Here is a 17,951-nt window from a genome sequence, read left to right on the forward strand (position 1 = left end):
TTGAGCTCTGGTTTCATCACCTTTAGTGTTATCCAAAGGACTTACTTTGCTTCACCTGTATCATACAAGGACTTTATGAGTGTATTTTCCTTCATACCAGAGTTTACTGTAATTTTCATCTTCCTCTCAATATTTTTGATGATGTTTCAATAGACAAGGCTTCTCCAGAGTTTAAAAAAATATTAGGAAATTTCAGACAATCGAGCCCTAACCACAACAATGTAGTCTTCACAGGGAATTTCATCATGGTCATAGTTGACCACTGTATCAATCTGGTAATACAAGAACAAATTAGAGGTAAAGTTATTTAAATCTGGACTAACTTCGTGTAATATAAAAATATCATCTGCATATGTAAAAAGAAATTCACCTGGACTTAAAGAGAGAACACTTAATGATGTCATGTAGACATTGAAAAGATGAGGGCCAGTGGAGATCCCTAGGGCATACAGTCAGGAAACCAGGCTTTGGATGTTCTTCCACCAGCTTGTACCACTTAGGATCTTAAAGACAGAAACCCCCCAAACCATTTCAAAGCATTACTTTTTACACCTATTTGTGAAAGGAGGAGTGTTAAAACATTGTGATCGACTACATCAAACACAGCCGATAAATCGAAAAAGAGACGCAAAATGCTTCTTACTTAATATTTTTTTTGATTCTGTGAGATGAATAATAACGTCTCTGTGCTAAAATATGGATGAAAGCCATGTTGAAATGGATGTAATATTTAAAAATAATAATAATAACAGTTTATATACCGCAGGACCGTGAAGTTCTATGCATTTTACAATGATTAGAAAGATGCTACAAATTGAGTGGAACTTATATAGTTGGAGATTAGTGGCTAACAGTTTAAGAGATCAGTTGTTATGGAAGAGGTTGGGATGGGAGATTGTGATGGGAAAGATTGTACAGATCAGCTACCTAGGTACTTCAAGAACAGGTATGTTTTTAGGTGTTTCCTAAATTCACCATAGTTATTTGCGTGCATAATTAGTTAAGTCTGAAAGTTGTTTTGAAATTGATTCCAATAATTTGGTCATTATAAGGATGTTAGCTATTGAACTCTTTTTTATTTCTTATCCTTGCCTTTGTGAACACTTTGCAGAAGCGTTGGCGTTTTTATTGTACTTGCTTTCACGTTAGTGTTTTTTTTAACTTTTCTTTAACAGTTAAGTAAAAACTATGAACATTTTTCATTTGATCATATTTATCTGCTAATAACTTTTTTCTCTTAGGCCACGTTACAGTTCTGTGTAGTAAAGCCTCTAATGGCCACTGTCACAGTTGTTCTACAGGCCTTTGGCAAATACCGTGATGGTGATTTTGAGTAAGTACTGTCTTTATCCTTATCAGTTAACATACTTGCCTTTTCTTTTCCCATTGTTGTTTGCCACAAATAAGTACAGTCATTTTAAAAAGTGAAAAACTCCACAAATTCTTCCTAACTTGTGTGTTTATCATTTCAGCGTGGCTAGTGGCTACCTGTATGTCACAATTGTGTATAACATCTCAGTCAGCTTGGCACTGTACGCACTTTTCCTTTTCTACTTTGCCACACGGGAACTGCTGAGCCCTTACAGCCCTGTTCTCAAATTCTTCATGGTGAAATCAGTCATATTCCTCTCATTTTGGCAAGGTAAGAATGTTGCACTGCTATATGTTCTATATGAATAGATTAATTTTAGAATACAGCTAAAAGTCTGTGTTGCAAAAGCAGCAACACCAAGGAACTGAAAATAATTTTATGAGTGCTGAATGTGTTGTTAAGCAAAGCCTAGCTGACTGAATGATGTTCAATAATAGTTTTCAGTGCAGGAAGGATTTTATTTAAGTTGTAATTTAAATCACTACACAGGAAGAATTCTGATAAACTGTAGTTTAGCTGTAGAGCATCTTGATATGGAAATACAGGTGTTTTATCAAATAATCTCAGTAAAACTGTAAAAGGAATATTTAATGGCATTAAAATGGTAGTTTGCAGACTGTCAAAAAAATATATATATATAAGGAAAAAGGCAATCAATTTAGTGTTTTGAATGTGAAGAGATCAGAAGAAGACTATGTCAAAAGCAAAATGATCTCTAAAAAGGACAAATGACAATAAACTGTTCTACAAAAAAGTAAACTGTTCATGAAGTGTTTCACATACACTCAGACATGTGTAATCTTGCCAGAGACTGAAGTCTCTATAGCCAGACCCACTGTCCGATCATTGTGTATGAAATAAAGTTTAGTGAAGTGCTCAAAAAATTTTTGGGGTGGAATTCTTATTTGTCAATTTTTATACTTATTAAACTGATTCAGGATAAGCAAAAACCAATTGATGACTTAGCTCTAAGCTGAACAAGGAGCGGTGTAAATCGTTTCTTAAAAAGCCTCCAATGTGACAGATTTAAACACGCTTTGAAGTCCTTCACTGTACTTACTGATAAAGCAATCCAATTTAGCTTCCCTCTATGAGTTCCTTGAGACAGGCTAACGAAACATGGTCTGCGTCGGGACCCTTAAACATCCTCAAGAGCTAAGTCATTATTTGGTTTTTGCTTATCCTGAATCAGTTTAATAAGTTTAAAAATTGACAAATAAGAATTCCACAAAAAAATTTTTTTGAGCACTTCACTAAATTTTATTTCATACACAATGATCTGAGAAGCTTCGGTCTCTGTCAAGATTGCACATTTCTGAGTGTATGTAAACACTATTCATGAACAGTTTACTTTTTTGTTGAACAGTTTATTGTAATTTGTCCTTTTTAGAGATAATTTTGCTTTTGGGATTAAAATGGTAGTACCATAAAGTAACATCTCGTATTTTTGTTCAAACATGAGAATTCAAGCAGTAATATTAAGGAGCTGACTCAAGCTATGGCCAGAAAACATGGGAGGAAAGTTATTTAGGGGAAAATTGTATGATGCAAGCCAAATTTCTTTTTGCAGAGTACTTCCCCTCCATCTGAAGATTGGAGGGTGGCCAATGTTACGCCGATTTTAAAAAAAAAAAAGTCCAAGGGAGATCTGGGGAATTGGATTGGTAAGCCTGACCTCAGTGCCAGGCAAAATAGTGGAAACAATTATAAAAAATAAAATTGTGGAATATGTAGGCAAACAAGATTTAATGAGACAGTCGGCATAGGTTCAGCTGAGGTAGGTCTTGCCTCACCAATTTGCTTGACTTCTTTGAAGGTGTGAATAAACATGTGGATAAAGTGAGCTGATTGATGTAGTGCAGGGGTGTCCAATGTCGGTCCTCGAGGGCCGCAGTCCAGTCGGATTTTCAGGATTTCCCCAATGAATATACATGAGGTCTATTTGCATGCACTGCTTTCATTGTATACTAATAGATCTCATGCATATTCATTGGGGAAATCCTGAAAACCCGACTGGATTGCGGCCCTCGAGGACCGACATTGGACACCCCTGATGTAGTGTATCTAGATTTCCAGAAAGCTTTTGACAAAGCTGCTCATGATGGAGACTTCAGAGAAAATTAAAGAGTCGTGGGATAGGAGGAAATGTTAAATTGTGGATTAAGAATTGGTTAGCAGACAGAAAACAAAGGGTAGGGTTAAATGGCCATTCTATTACGGTGGTAGCTTGGTTCCAGAAGCATACTCGTAATCCAAAACGCTCGTATATCAAAGCGAATTTCCACAGAGGAAATAGTGGAAACTCGGACGATTCGTTCCACATCCCAAAAATTTTAATAGAAAATACAGTACTGTACATACTTGTATTGCAAGATCTCACTTGTTATGAACTGTCACTACACTGCGGGTGAATTGGACGTGATGCTTTTATTATGTTCAGCCGTGCTCAGTGTGAGATGTGCTTATGTTATGCGCGCTTGAACTGTGGGTGCATGTTCAGACGCGATCAGTGATGTGATGCACATATACTGTGCATATTTGACGTGACGCACATCTATGTGCTCGTACTGCAAGACAACGCTTGTTTATCGAGTTCAAATTTAAGAAAATGCTCGTGCAAAACACTCGTTAACCACGTTACTCGCTATCCAAGGTTTGACTGTATGTCCCTTCCAGATTCCATACGCTAGGTGTTCAATCCCAACCCACAGTCCAGGAGTTGCAGAAATCAACAACTTTTCTGAGCCTATGCTTCACCCCCTTAGCCCGAGAGTTAGTAAACATATCCAGTTACAATTTCTATAAGATTTAGTTCTATATAAAGATTTAGTGGCATCGCTGTACCAACATTACCATTGGTTACCTGTATATTATTGGATTAGATGTAAAATTCTTGCGTTAGCGTACAGGACTTATAATGTTATGAGCCATGTAGGCTATTGAGCTTGATGGCAGATTTTAGGTTAGAGATATGCGTTACTCGAGAGGATTCAGAGGAGAGTGACACATCTGATAAAAGGGATGGAAAACCTTTCATACACTGAGAGATTGGAGAAACTGGGACTCTTTTCCCTGGAGAAGAGACTTAGAGGGGATATGATAGAGACTTACAAGATCATGAAGGGCATAGAGAGAGTAGAGAGGGACAGATTCTTCAAACTTTCAAAGAATAAAAGAACAAGAGGGCATTCGGAAAAGTTGAAAGGGGACAGATTCAAAACGAATGCTAGGAAGTTCTTCTTTACCCAACGTGTGTGTGGTGGATACCTGGAATGCACTTCCAGAGGCTGTAATAGGGCAGAGTACGGTACTGGGGTTTAAGAAAGGATTGGACAATTTCCTACTGGAAAAGGGGATAGAGGGGTATAGATAGAGGATTACTGCACAGGTCCTGGACCTGTTGGGCCGCCGCGTGAGCGGACTGCTGGACATGATGGACCTCAGGTCTGACTCAGCGGAGGCATTGCTTATGTTCTTAGATCCCAGTGTTATATAAGGTGTATATTGGGAAATCTACTCGCAAGTGTGCATTTTTTGTTTTGCACCTACATTGTGGAATGGTCTACTTGTCTGTGTGCACACAAGGCTTTTTATGAAGTTGTCTTTGGTATATAAACTGGTAGGGGAGGGGGATAACTTCTGGTTATACTAGATGTTTACCTTCTGTTAGGTTATTTTGGTATGGATGTCCTTTCCTTTCATTATGTTGGAGATCTTTTCTACCTTTTATATTTGTATTTATTTATTTTATTGTAAGAATGCCAGGTGCTGTAGGCTGAGGTTCCTATGTTGGGCAGCAGTGACATAGTGGAGCTGCATACTGAATGGGAGAAGACACTGGCAAACCACTCCTGTACTCTGCCGTGAAACATCACAGGGTGGATTCCTCACTGTGTGTGTTACCATGAGACGGTGGCTGACTTGGTGGCATGATCCATCCATTTTATTGTAAACCACCAAGAATTGAACAGCCAGCTGGTCTAACAATTGTTAATAAACTACAACCATGCCTAACTTTAGGTGCGGCCATATGCACCAATGAAAATGTGGTGCAAATGTCCACACCTAAACTTAGTCAAACAAACAAAAATGGGGTAGAGACCTCTCTAACTTAGGCACAGATGCCCTTATTCTATAACTGCACACATAATTTAAAGGAATGACCCTGATCAGCCTATGACCTGCCTATTTTCCAAGCCGCCTTTCTTAACTTGACTAAAATTTATGCACAGATCCTATGCATAAATTTATGCTTATAACTTATAATTCATTCTAATTAGCACCAATTGCTTGTTAAAATTCTAATTATTGGTGCTAATTAATTGCTATTCAATTAAAATGCACTAGAATAGAACTTTTGGTGAATTTAAATGCATTTGTCTGTACAGCATAATATAAGCAAATTAAAGAAATCACCCTATAACATTAATAAAGACATTTTGTCAGTGCTGACAGCAGAACAAACGAACTTAGGCTGATGTAAAAATCTTTTTGAGAGAATTTTTGTTTTTCTCACCAGTTTTGCTCATCATACAACCACTGTATAATTTACAAGTGAATAAGGGTCAATGATTTTCATTGTAAAGAGGACATGATCTGGCACCTCCCTTTAAATGTCCCAAGGACACATGGTAGGAACCTATTCTATAACAGAAACAGGGTGCTCAGAATACTTACAATCTAGTATCAGCATCGCTAACATTTCTGTGCCTACAGTTACACCAGCCACAGATCTGGTGAAAGCACAGGTACCAAAATGTGGAAGAGACATGCATAACTTAAGGTATGTGGCTAATTGGGAGCCCTACCATGTAGGTTCCCCTTGCATATATGTTAAGGTGCTTGCTAGCATTTAAGCGGATAAGTGTATACATACATGTGTAAGTGCTAGAATTCTAAGTATTTACATGCAGAAGGGGTACATAAATGCAGCCACCTAGATCTTTAAAGTGTATAGGGGATGTGATAGATACTTATATACCTGGCCTCTTTCAATTAAAAGAAAGCTCTGGAATGAAGAATCATAGAATAAGGGTGAAAGTGGATGGACTCAGGAGTAGCTTACCAAATTATTTTTTTTTTAATTGAAAGGGTGATGGATTCATGGAACAGCCTTCCCAGTAGAAATGACTGTATCTGAATTCAGCGAAGCATGAGACACACAGAGATCCCTTGAGGGAGAGGAAGGGATGATAAGCTTTATAGCTGGTATAAACAGACAGACTAGATAAGCATGTGGTCTTTGTGATGTCATTTTTTAATTAGTTTTTCTCCTATTAATAGGGATGCTGCTGGCCATTTTAGAAAAATGTGGTGCGATCCCAAAAATCAACTCTGCAGATGTGTCTGTTGGAGAAGGAACAGTAGCAGCAGGTTATCAGAACTTCATAATTTGTGTAGAGATGTTCTTTGCTGCTCTTGCTCTGCGCCATGCCTTCACGTATAAAGTTTATGTCGACAAAAGACTGGATGCCCAAGGTGAGCTTTTGCTGTGCAGTTTAATCTTGACCTGATTTTTTTTGTGTGTGTCTCTTTCTTTCTCTCTCTCTTTCTTTCTTTCTTTCTTTCTTTCTTTCTTTCTTTCTTTCTTTCTTTCTTTCTTTCTTTCTTTCTCTCTCTCTCTCTCTCTCTCTCTCTCTCTCTCTCTCACTCTTATTCTCTCGCTCTCTCTCACTCTTACTCTCTCTCTCTCACTCTTACTCTCTCTCTCTCTTTCTCTCTCTCTTACTCTTACTCTCTCTCTCTCACTCTTACTCTCTCTCACTCTTACTCTCACTCTTTCTTTCTCTCTCTCACTCTTACTCTTACTCTCTCTCTCTCACTCTTACTCTCACTCTCTCATTCTTACTCTCTCTCTCTCACTCTTACTCTCTCTCACTCTTACTCTCACTCTTTCTTTCTCTCTCTCACTAAAAAAAAAAATATTTTAAAAAGTAGATTGGATTTGTCATAGGGCCTGCATCATATTTTCTTATTATTTAAAATCACCAGTCCCCGTTGCTTAAAAGTATCAAACAAGTAGAACAGAGGTAGTATTTTGTATTACTCTGGATGTTCTGTCAAAAAGGCCAAATAAAAATAAATGAAATTTCCTTGAAGTTTGAACAAAGCCAGTATCTGAAGTGTCTCTCCCTGCCCCAGTGTGCAGAAAAAGAATGATAAGCAGGAATGTTTACCTAACATACTTCATGCCACAACTAGACTGCTTCAGGAAGAAAACATGGCACAATTTGCTAGTTAGCTGTAACAGTTGACATTAAGATATATCAGGTATATTAGGTCCCACACACAGAGCCATTTCAATATTTTTGTAGATATGTTTTAAACATAGTAAATGACAGCAAATAAAGACCCAAATGACCCATCCATCCAGTCTGCCCAAACATACACTCTATAATTTAATGATTTAATTTAAATTGTTCTTTTTCTTAGATATTTCTGGGCCAGAAACCCAGAGCTCTACCTGGTACTCCATCTCCATCTACTGGAGTCTACGTCAAAGCTCACTCCAGCCCATCTAAACCTTCCAGCCCATCCTCAACTGAATGGCCATATATGAGACACAGATCATGCCTTAGTTCTTCAATACAGTACTCCCTCGATATTCATGGGGGTTCCGTTCCAGTAACACCCGCGAATCTTGATAAACCACGAATACGGTTTTTAGCGGGGGAGACAGGAGAGGGCAGGAGAGAGCAGCCGGAGCACCGGCGAGTGAAAGAAATCACTTGCAGTATGCTCTAACCGCCTCTTCTTGCACTAAAGTCGAGCCTCACCAATCAGGAGCGATAGTGGTTTTTAGTGCAGGGAGCTACATTGAATGCCCCGTGCTGCTCACGATGCTCATAGGCTCCCTGTACTAAAAAACACTATGGCAGTTTAGTAAAAGGGAGCCATAGTGCAAAATATAGACCACAGATATAAATTCTCAAAATGGACATATTTTGATCACTAATTGAAAATTAAATTCATTTTCCTACCTTTGTTGTCTGATGATTTCATGAGTCTCTGGTTGCACTTCCTTCTGACTGTGCATCCAATCTTTCTTTCTTCCTTCCTCCTGCATGCTTCCTCTCCTCCAGACCTCATCCCAACCAACATCTCTCTCTGTCCCTCCATGAGTCCAATTTTATCTTCCTCTCTCCCTGCCTGCCCACTCCCTGCCACCCATCACATTCCATTCCCTCCCCCAACTTTTTCTTCCTTTCTCCCTGCCCATCCCCTTTCTTTCTCTCTCTCTCTCTCTCTGCCCCCTTCTTTCTGTCTTTCTTTCTGCTCCCCCCCTTTTCTTTCTCTCTTGTCTCTCTTGTCTATCTCCAGAGAAGGCAGCACTATTAGTTAGTCAGTGGAGGAGCAGCAGCCTGTTTAGTTCCAGGAAGCATGAAGCTCTGTGTCATTTTTTTTTTCTCTCTCCCTCTGCCCCCCCCCAATCACCGCTGCCAATTTCTCCTTGCTTCTCCGACGCGCAAAAGCCAGGCCCGTGTAGCCATTACACAAGCGTTCCCCCGGATGTCAATTCTGACGTCGGAGAGGAAGTTCCGGGCTAGCCAGGCAGCGATTGGCTGGCCCGGAACTTCCTCTCCGATATCAGAATTGACATCGGGTGGGAACGCTTGTGTAGTGGCTGCATGGGTCTGGCTTTTGCGCGCCGGGGAAGCAGGGAGAACGCAAAGGCAATGTGAGTCAATTGTGGAGTCCAGGATGGGCTCCACAATCGACTCACATTGCCCTTGCGATCTACTGGTCAATCGTGATTGACCTTTTGGGCACCCCTGCTTTAAATCTTCGGATACTATCACTCCAAGGTTCCTCTCCCCATCCATGCATTTCAGCCTCTCACCTCCCAGCACATATGGCTCCTTCTAAACTAATCCCCAAATGCATTACTCTGAACTTCTTTGCATTGAATTTTAGTTGTCAGATATTAGACCATTCCTCTAACTTTTTTGCAGATCCTTTTTCATGTTTTCCACTCCCTCCTCAGTGTCTACTCTTACAAATCTTGGTATCATCCGCAAAGAGGCAAGCCTTTCCTTCTAACCCTTCAGCAATGTCGCTCACAAACATATTGAACAGGATCGGCCCCAGGACTGATCTTTGAGGGATTCCATTACTTACCTTTCATTAACCACCACCCTCTCTAGTGTCAATCCATCAACCAGTTTCTAATTTGGGTCCTAACTTCAGCCCACCGAGTTTTGCTGAAATCTAAGTAAATTACAACTAGCATATGTCCTTGGTCCAATTCTCTGGTTGCCCAATCAAAAAGTCAATCAGATTTGTTTGGCATGATTTACCTTTAGATGTTAAAGTTAGTGTATCATGATGGCTTATACACTATATAATCCTTTATTTCATTATGCTGTTTTTAGTGGTGGTTTGGATCTTTCTGTATGATAATGAATGAATGTTGCAGAATGTTAAATAAAACCTAACCCTGCCTTCCACACTTCCTCAGAAGTTCCTATAGAGCTATTTCAAACCTTGAAAAAGATCTCCTTATTTGAGTGCTGAGAAATTAATTAAAGAGGAAGATCAAACCTGGCCACATTTCTGGGCAGACTAGGTAGACTGTGCTGGTCTTTATCTGCTGTCATTTGCTATGTTACCCATGTATCTGGACTAGTCTGGAAGAGACTCAAGGAAAGAAAATTAGTAGATATAACCCCAAATTTCTCTTTTGTGCTCTTGAGTAGTGAACATTGCACAACAAGCTGATTTAAGCTTAGGTTCTAACATTCCCAGAAGCATCCAGCATTGACTGACTGGCTTATATTTTATTCTTTCATACCTAGATCTAGGCTGATCTGATATCTTTGCCAAGAGCAGCTTTCAGTGCTCTCAGAGTTTTTGCCAGTGTATTGTTGGGACAAAGAATCTTGGTTCAATCAATCAAGTAGCGATGTTCTGCATAAATAAAGAGTAACTGGATCCTAAATACTCTGTAAAGAGTCATTAAAAATCTGGGACAGGTCAGTCTTCATGACAGATGTACCTTTGAACAACATGACTTGCAACATGAGATTGCAGACGAACATGTTCGTTGTCTGAAACTATATAAATAGTAATTGAAGATGTATTATGACAGCATGGAGTGCAATGGGTGCATCTCCTTGCTGTGAAATACAGCAAGAAACATCTGCTTTGACCTAGAAAACAAAAGTGGTAGCAGGCTGGTATCAGAACATACATGTATATTAAGAAACAGGACTTCTGTTACATAAAAATAGGAGTCTGTACTCTAGATGAATATCCTCTGGTCATGGACTGTTGCGGAAGGATATCAGTCGCATCTTTCTGTTCCTACTCTTTCACCAGTGGAGTATAGTACCCTCTTCAGTTTTTTCTTTTGCAAGTGAACTTAGAAGGTGTGTTCTGATCTGCTCTGTTTGGTTTTATTATTTTCAGGAGTTTTATTTTATCTGTTTCATGAAGCTTTGGTACCTAAAGGTCCCCAATTTGGGGCAGCTCTGCTTGGGAGAGGAAACAGATTTTGTGTGAGTGGTCTTCTGCTTGCTGGGCAACACCCAAACATACCTGCTGAGCTAGCCTGCTTGGTGCATTTTAGATACTTAAGGACCGTTCCCTTGGGAACTAGCTCGTCTTCTGATTTATCAGAGACTAGAGCTCAGGCTATAGGGCTCCATCAAGGCACAAGGATCTGTGAGGGATGAGATCTCGGTTGTGTCCGGTCCGACTGGCAGCCTGAAGATTTCCAGTTTTGAATCCAATTGGAAAGGATTTGAGGCAGAATTTCTTATCCCTTCAGTCAGGCTGCAGGAAAACTGACAAGGCAAGCACCAGCACAGCACAGTGAGGAAAACCCATTATTCCCTATGGGAAAAATCAGGGAGGTTAAAAAATTTTGGTTTTGGAAGATTTCTGGGGCCAGAGTTAGGGTCTCACACCTCCAGAATCCCTTTCTCTGGGTTTTCAAATATCAGGGAAGCCTCTGTGGGCCATTTTTGGTACAAATTCACAGGGGATGGCCATCTTGGGTTTTAAACAATCTTTTTTTTTTTTTTAATGAAGTCTTCATCTGCCTCAAAACCCCTCAATTTGGCTCAAAGTTGATTGGTATGGACTCAGGCTGTTCCAACCCCATATCATGCCAGTTTTGTGCTGGATAGTTGGCCGAGGAATGATCCTAGTAGGCCCAGGTTGGCCTTACCAGCCATGGTATGTGGATCTAGTAAGGCTCCAATGGAACAGATGCCTCAAGCTACTGGTGCATGTGGGGCTTCTTGGGGTCCAATCCACATGGAAAACCCAGATCGCCTTGGTCTAACGGCATGACTACAGAGTGCTCATCCTTAGTACACAAAGGATATTCTGAGGTAGTCCTTTCTACTCTCCTCCGAGCTAAAAAGTCTTCAACTGTTGCAACCTACGCTACACTGGAGGGATTTTCAGCTCTGGTGCACCAAAGATAATGTGGAGCTTTTCAAAGCTCAAGTGATTTTTGCATTTTTCCAGACTGGACTAGAGAAAGACCTGATGGTAACATCTCTCAAAGTATAGGTGGCAGGCCTCGTGTGCTTCCATGCTCACATAGAAACGGTCTCACTGGCATCTCATTCAGATGTGACCAGATTTTTGAAAGGAGTGCTCGGATTGCGGCCTCCATTACACCAGCCATATTTGACATGGAATCTTAACATTGTACAAAAAACACTTTGTAATCCCCACTTTGTAATCTCTTCAAGAGACATCCCTTCTGGATTTCACGGTGAAGACTGTGTTTCTGGTGGCAATAGTCTATGTGAGAAGAGTTTCATGCAGAGAACCGTACCTAAGGATCATGGAGACAGGAATTATCCTCCACACAGTACCTTTTTTTCTACCAAAGGTGGTTTCAGCATTTCATGTCAGTCAAGAAGTCCATCTACCCACCTTTTAGGCTACAGGTTCAGCCAGGCAAAATAAGACATTGCAGAGACTGGATGCATGGAGAGTTTTACTCCATTGTTTGGCATGGGCAAATGATTTCTGTTTTTCTGACTTGCTTTTTGATCTCACCAGTCATTCAAGATGAGACAGACCAGCTTCCAGGCTCCAGCAGCTCCCAGAAATCCTGGGACAGCTCTGGGAGAAGATACAATCTCTGGATCAGAGGGTTGTAGCTGGGAGAACAACCTTTTTACAAGGAACCTATCTAGATGGCCTGCACTAAGTTTTCAGCAGCTTGAGAAGTGCTTTCCTGAGAGCTTGGCTCACCACTTGATTTATCAGGGGCTTGAGCACAGGATGTATGTCCCTGAGTTGGTCTAGAGGACTGTAGCAGATGCTAGCTGTGTCCCCCTCCGCCTAAAGATGTGTGAGGAGCTAGCAGGGTCAAGGGTTTCAGACCCTTGGCTTCTAACTAAAAGGCAGCCTGTTTAGACAAATCCCTGGAGAAATCTACAAGCTTGTCTGAGGCAGAAATCTTCTCCATAGTCCAGCTACAGTGAGAGCTGATGCAGGCAAAGCACCTTCTAGTTCTGTGAATACAGTGCATTACTGTAGATGAAAGACATTGGGGGGGGGGGGGGGCTTGAAATTCAGTGTTTTAAGGATATCTGGGGCTTACTATAGGGTCCCTCACCTCCAAAAACCCTTTCCCTGAATTTTTGGAACTTGTTCTCCTGGGCCATTTTTGGTGCTGAAACGCTGCCACAGTAGCCATGTTGTATTTCCCGATTTTATTTTAAAAACCTATACTTGCCTCAAACACCTCAATTTGGCTCATAATTGATTTGTATTAACTCCCCAGGCCTTTCTAGTCCTATATCATGCCAGCTTTGTGCTGGATGGTTGACTGAGAAGTGTCCATGTGCCACGGGGCTCGTGAGGGGTGGTGGGAGTGCTAGGCTTAGTCCCTTCTGGAGCCATCAGGGTCCTAGAGTCACAGGAAGCTCATTTGTTGTGGCATAAATCTCCCCTAGACCCCTTGAATGGTGACTCAGTGTCATCGGTGAAGTGCAAGTGGGAAGATGCCTCTGAACCCATGAGGGCATAAGAAGTTCCCCTGCAGAGATCCTCATGTGATCCAGGGCAGGGATTTGACTGATTTTGTCAGTTTAATGTTTGAAGCTTATGTGAAGTACAAACCATCTGCACAGTCTGGCTTTTCACCAGAGGTGGCTCAAGCGGGCTTACCTTTGCAGAGCGCAGTTCCCCCCAGTGGAAAGCTTGGCCGAAGGAACCAGAGATACAGTCAGAAAAGGACTGAAATGGCTGGGGTTCAGGGTCAGTGCTTTTGCTCCCTCAAAGTAAATCTTCAGGTTGAGGATGCCAGGTGGGTGAGCACAGCTAAGAGTCTGTGACAGCCCTAAACCAGGGAGAGGCTCACCGGTGTGCAGACTTTCAAACCAGCGGACTTGATGGAAGTCATTACAGTATCTTTGTGGGAATTAAATTTGGAACTCCCACAGACTTCACAGCTCAAATTTCACTGTTGAGTAGTGCTAAGGCTCAGTCCACATTTTTCCTTCACATCCAGAGATCACCGTGATACTGGCAGAACACTGGGATGTACAAGAGGGCCTACTGAGGGTTACTGAGGCTATGACAAATTTGTACCCGATGGCTCCTGAGTTCCAGCAGCTTTTTACCACACCTAAGGTGATTTTGTTGGCACAGGTAACTAAATGTATTTCGTTCCCTAGTGAGGGAATAGTGATCTTAAAGGACGCATAGGATCTCAGGATGGACTTGGTTCTCAAAAGACAGTTTGAGGCTTTAGATCTGAGCCTGAAAGTTGTGATCATGGCTTCCTTCGTGGTGCATGTTTGCCATAAGATGTTGTGCTGGACTCCATCCACAGAAGAGAGTGTGTACTCTCATATGTTACCGTTGGGGGTGGATTATGTTTGGGGGTGGATTATGTAACAGACACCATATGTGAATTTAGGGTCATGAGCAAGATGTTTACTTATTTGATCTCTGCCCGAAGAATGCTCTGGATCAGACAGTGGGCGGGGGATTTTGCTTCTAAAGCTGTGTTGAGCAGTCTCCGTTTTAAAGGGCAAATGCTCTTTGGCAAGGAGTTGAACAACCTCATGGTCATTGTCCTAAGTCATTACCAGACAGTAGACTACTTGCTGGGACAGTCAAATAGGGATTCCTTTTGTGGCTATAGGTGGTCTTGCCATGCAGTGACAAGTTTCTAAGTTCAAAACAGATTTGGGGGTTCCAGACGACCTCGGGCATCTTCCACCCCCTGCTCCGCAGCTAGTATCAAAAAGTCCCAATGATGCCAGGCAAGAGCCTGAGATTCCCCTAATAGGAGGAAGACTCTCGGCGTACAAGGAGGCCTGGGCGAAGACGGTTGGGTACTGGACATCATTCCAGAGGGCTACAGGTTTGAATTTTTTTGCCCTCTTTGGGGGATTTTTTTATAGACTCTTCAGCAGGAAGACCAGAGAAAGCAGTCGGAGCAACGGTAATCCGGCTTCTGGAAATCCAAGTTGTGGAATTTGTACCAGATATAGAATTAGGCTTGGGCAGATACTCAATATACTTTATCATTCCCAAGAAACACTCAGATTATTGGAGGCCCAACTTGGATTTGAAGAATGTCGATGCGGCTCTGAAGGTGTCTGTGGCAAAGTCCAGTCTGGGTTTTCCTGGAACTCTGTAAATTCACCCAAACATCTACATCAAACACTTTTTAAAAGGTGCAACAAAACTTTTATTCTTCTCCAGACCTGAGCCTGTTTCCTCACAGGTTCAGGGAAGGCAAAACTAATTGCTTAATTCTTAGAGCATTAATTCAGTTCCAAATTTGTCTTCATTTATTATAGGACTTTACTGAATCCCAACATTAAGTTCCACAATATATTCAAATTATGAGACTGACTTACTATAGCCTAACAGAGACCAGTCATCCTTTTCCAGTCCTTTCCAAGGCTCCCTCTCAGCCTACAGCTAGGAAAGGTGGCAGTCTCGCTCTCTCTCTCTCTTTCTCTGGTACCTCCTTCTCTGACTCCACTCTGGAACAAATATACTCCTCCCTGCCTGAGTACTCAGGCAGGACCTGTTCTGGCAGATTAGTGCTACCTGCTGGAGGATAGCCTATCTGCCACCTCAATGAATTGGTGCCCTCTGCTGTCCATTGATATAGTAGCAGCATTAGTGAGGGAGAATCCCTGACTCTCATAGTGCCCAAATTTCGAAAGGAGACCATGCTCGTAGCCTTGACGGCACCATGGGAATGCCTAGCCTCGTTGGATTTAACAGAGGCTTTATTATGTGGTGGAAAGCCAAAATAAACCACAAACTTTAAAAAAAAAAACCGTAATAAGCTAAAAGAAATAATAAATGCGGCAAAGCCGCTGGTCCAGAAACAATAAAAAGTGGAAAATAAAAAACAGAAAATGCTCTACAAAACACTGCCAAATCATGGAAATAAGGAACACTTTGGGAACACCTCAGGAAACCAAAGATTAAAAGGCGCCTGAAAATGGCGTAACTGAACTAGGTGAGCACTGATAGGCTAAGGCAATAGACATAAAAATCTATGAAAGTTAAAAAAATAAAGATAGCAGGTTCCAAAAGAACCTTGTGTGTGTGTTAAAAATAATATCCTGCCTACTGGAATCATGAAAAAAGGAAGAAAAAGGAATGCCAATGAAAACCGAAAGCCAAAATATGGCAGGAAATGACATCATAATATTACGTGAACACTAAGAGACTGTAGGCGTAAGTGTGATATATGGAAGACGACAACTAATGTGGGTGTAAAGTGGAATCAAAATAAAGATGAATAATGTTGTGTAACAGTATGAGAAAAACAAATGTGTATGTGTGAAAAAGTGAATAAAGTCAAAGGACATGATGGTGTGTGAAATGAGCCTAAAACCAATGTGAACAATAATAATTATGCATGAATAAAGTTCCACATTGAGTACACAATATAAAGAAATACATTCATGACATCGTAAACACCAAATAAAAACAATTATGATGTTTATGGATATATAGAAGATGGTAAGGTTAGATAAGGTTAAGTAAAGAAGAAAAAATAATAAAAGTGACTAAAAGCATGGTGTGATAATATGATGGAACCATATATGTGTGTGTATGGGTGAAAGTGAATAAAACCAGAAAATGTGGAAGGCATGCCTGTGGCTGCACAAGGGAGTTTGCCTTTCCAAAGTGCATTCCCTCCAGATAGGGTTTACAATCAGGAACCAGAGGACCAGTCAGAGAGAGACTGGGGAGACTAGCGGTCAGAGTCCATGCCTTTACTGCCCCAGAGTGAATCTTCGCTCTTAGGAGATTCTGGGAATCAGGCAGAGGCTGTTAGTCAAGAGGCGGTGGTAGTCCTTGACCAAGGAGAAGACCCAACTGTATACCGCCTTTTCAAGCTGACAGTCTTGCTGGAGATTATTATGGATTCACTGCAGGAATTAAATCTAGAAGCCCCGCAGACCTCAGCTACACAGTGCTGCTCTGTTATGAACGGCTCTAAGACTTAGACTACATTTTTTCCCTCACATCCTAACATTACTACGCTAGTCGTAGAGCATTGGGAGACCCTGAAGAGCTCCATATGCTACTACTATTGGGTTTTTGCCAGGTGCTTGTGACTTGAATTGGCCTCTGTGGAAGATGGTATACTGGCCTAGATGGACCATTGCTCTGACCCATTAAGGCTATTCTTATGTTCTCCATCCCATGGCTGCTGAGCAGCTGTTTGCACTCCTATGCTGGATAATTGTATAGCAGTTTTCTTAGCCTCAATTCACTTATCCTCCCATTAGTTTCTGGTATATTCAAGTCATTCAACCAATACTTAAGACTATCTTTTTCTATTTAGAGGCCAACTCTCCCTCCATCCCTTTTAGTTAAGCTAGGGAGTCCCATCTGCCTGTTTGACCTGGGATAAAGCACAGCTACCTGTAATAGGTGTTATCCAGGGACAGCAGGCAGATATTCTCACAGTGTTCCCACCTCCCCTAGTTGGCTTCTTCACTTGGACATTAAACTGACTACTCTGTGAGCTGGAGTTGGGCGGGAAAGTACTCGTGCATGTACGGTACAGGCGGTCTCAAAACTTCTAAAAAAGTTAGTGGCAGTTCACTTTAGCACTGTCCGTACCGGGCTCCGTGGATGAGGTCGCCCATCTGTTAGAATATCTGCCTGCTGTCCCTGGATAATACCTGTTAGAGGTAAATAACTGCTATACATATGTGTACAACCTTTCATGGCTCAGAATAAACATGAAACTTGTATGGATGGGATGTGAGAAGATATTAAGCAGAATAACATATTTGTATTGCTCTGTTGTTTATGGAAATACATAACTTGCTATTCCAGTATTTCTTCATCTGCTATCTGTCTCTTTTTTCCCCCCCTTATATGTCTCTTTCTTTCTTTTGCCACTGGTTTTGACTCTGCTGCAGTTCCATCCTACGACCCTTACGGTATGTACAGCTCTTTCTGAATTCTGCATTTATTCTATCTAGTCTTATCTGTGACTGCTCTGTTTCTCTCATCCACTTTCTTTTCATGAGCATTTCGTACAAACAGCAACATTGCTTGCATCCTACCCGGTCCTATGGATTATGTGAAGAGGATGCACAGTTTAAATTGC

General features: G+C 41.3%; 1 protein-coding gene across 2 annotated transcripts in view; it reads left to right on the plus strand.

Moving 5' to 3' along the window:
* Positions 1-17,951, plus strand: part of TMEM184B (transmembrane protein 184B) — a 143,917-nt gene that overhangs the window by 114,248 nt on the left and 11,718 nt on the right. Inside the window, exons 6-9 of one of the 2 annotated variants that reach the window (XM_033929518.1) lie at positions 1,242-1,333; positions 1,473-1,642; positions 6,656-6,850; positions 17,761-17,781. In XM_033929518.1, the coding sequence (XP_033785409.1) occupies positions 1,242-1,333; positions 1,473-1,642; positions 6,656-6,850; positions 17,761-17,781 (478 nt within the window). The remainder of the gene's footprint in view (positions 1-1,241; positions 1,334-1,472; positions 1,643-6,655; positions 6,851-17,760; positions 17,782-17,951) is intronic. The other variant, XM_033929519.1, reaches the window with a different exon arrangement.

Source organism: Geotrypetes seraphini, chromosome 2, assembly GCF_902459505.1.
Source record: "Geotrypetes seraphini chromosome 2, aGeoSer1.1, whole genome shotgun sequence".
NCBI lineage: Eukaryota > Metazoa > Chordata > Amphibia > Gymnophiona > Dermophiidae > Geotrypetes > Geotrypetes seraphini.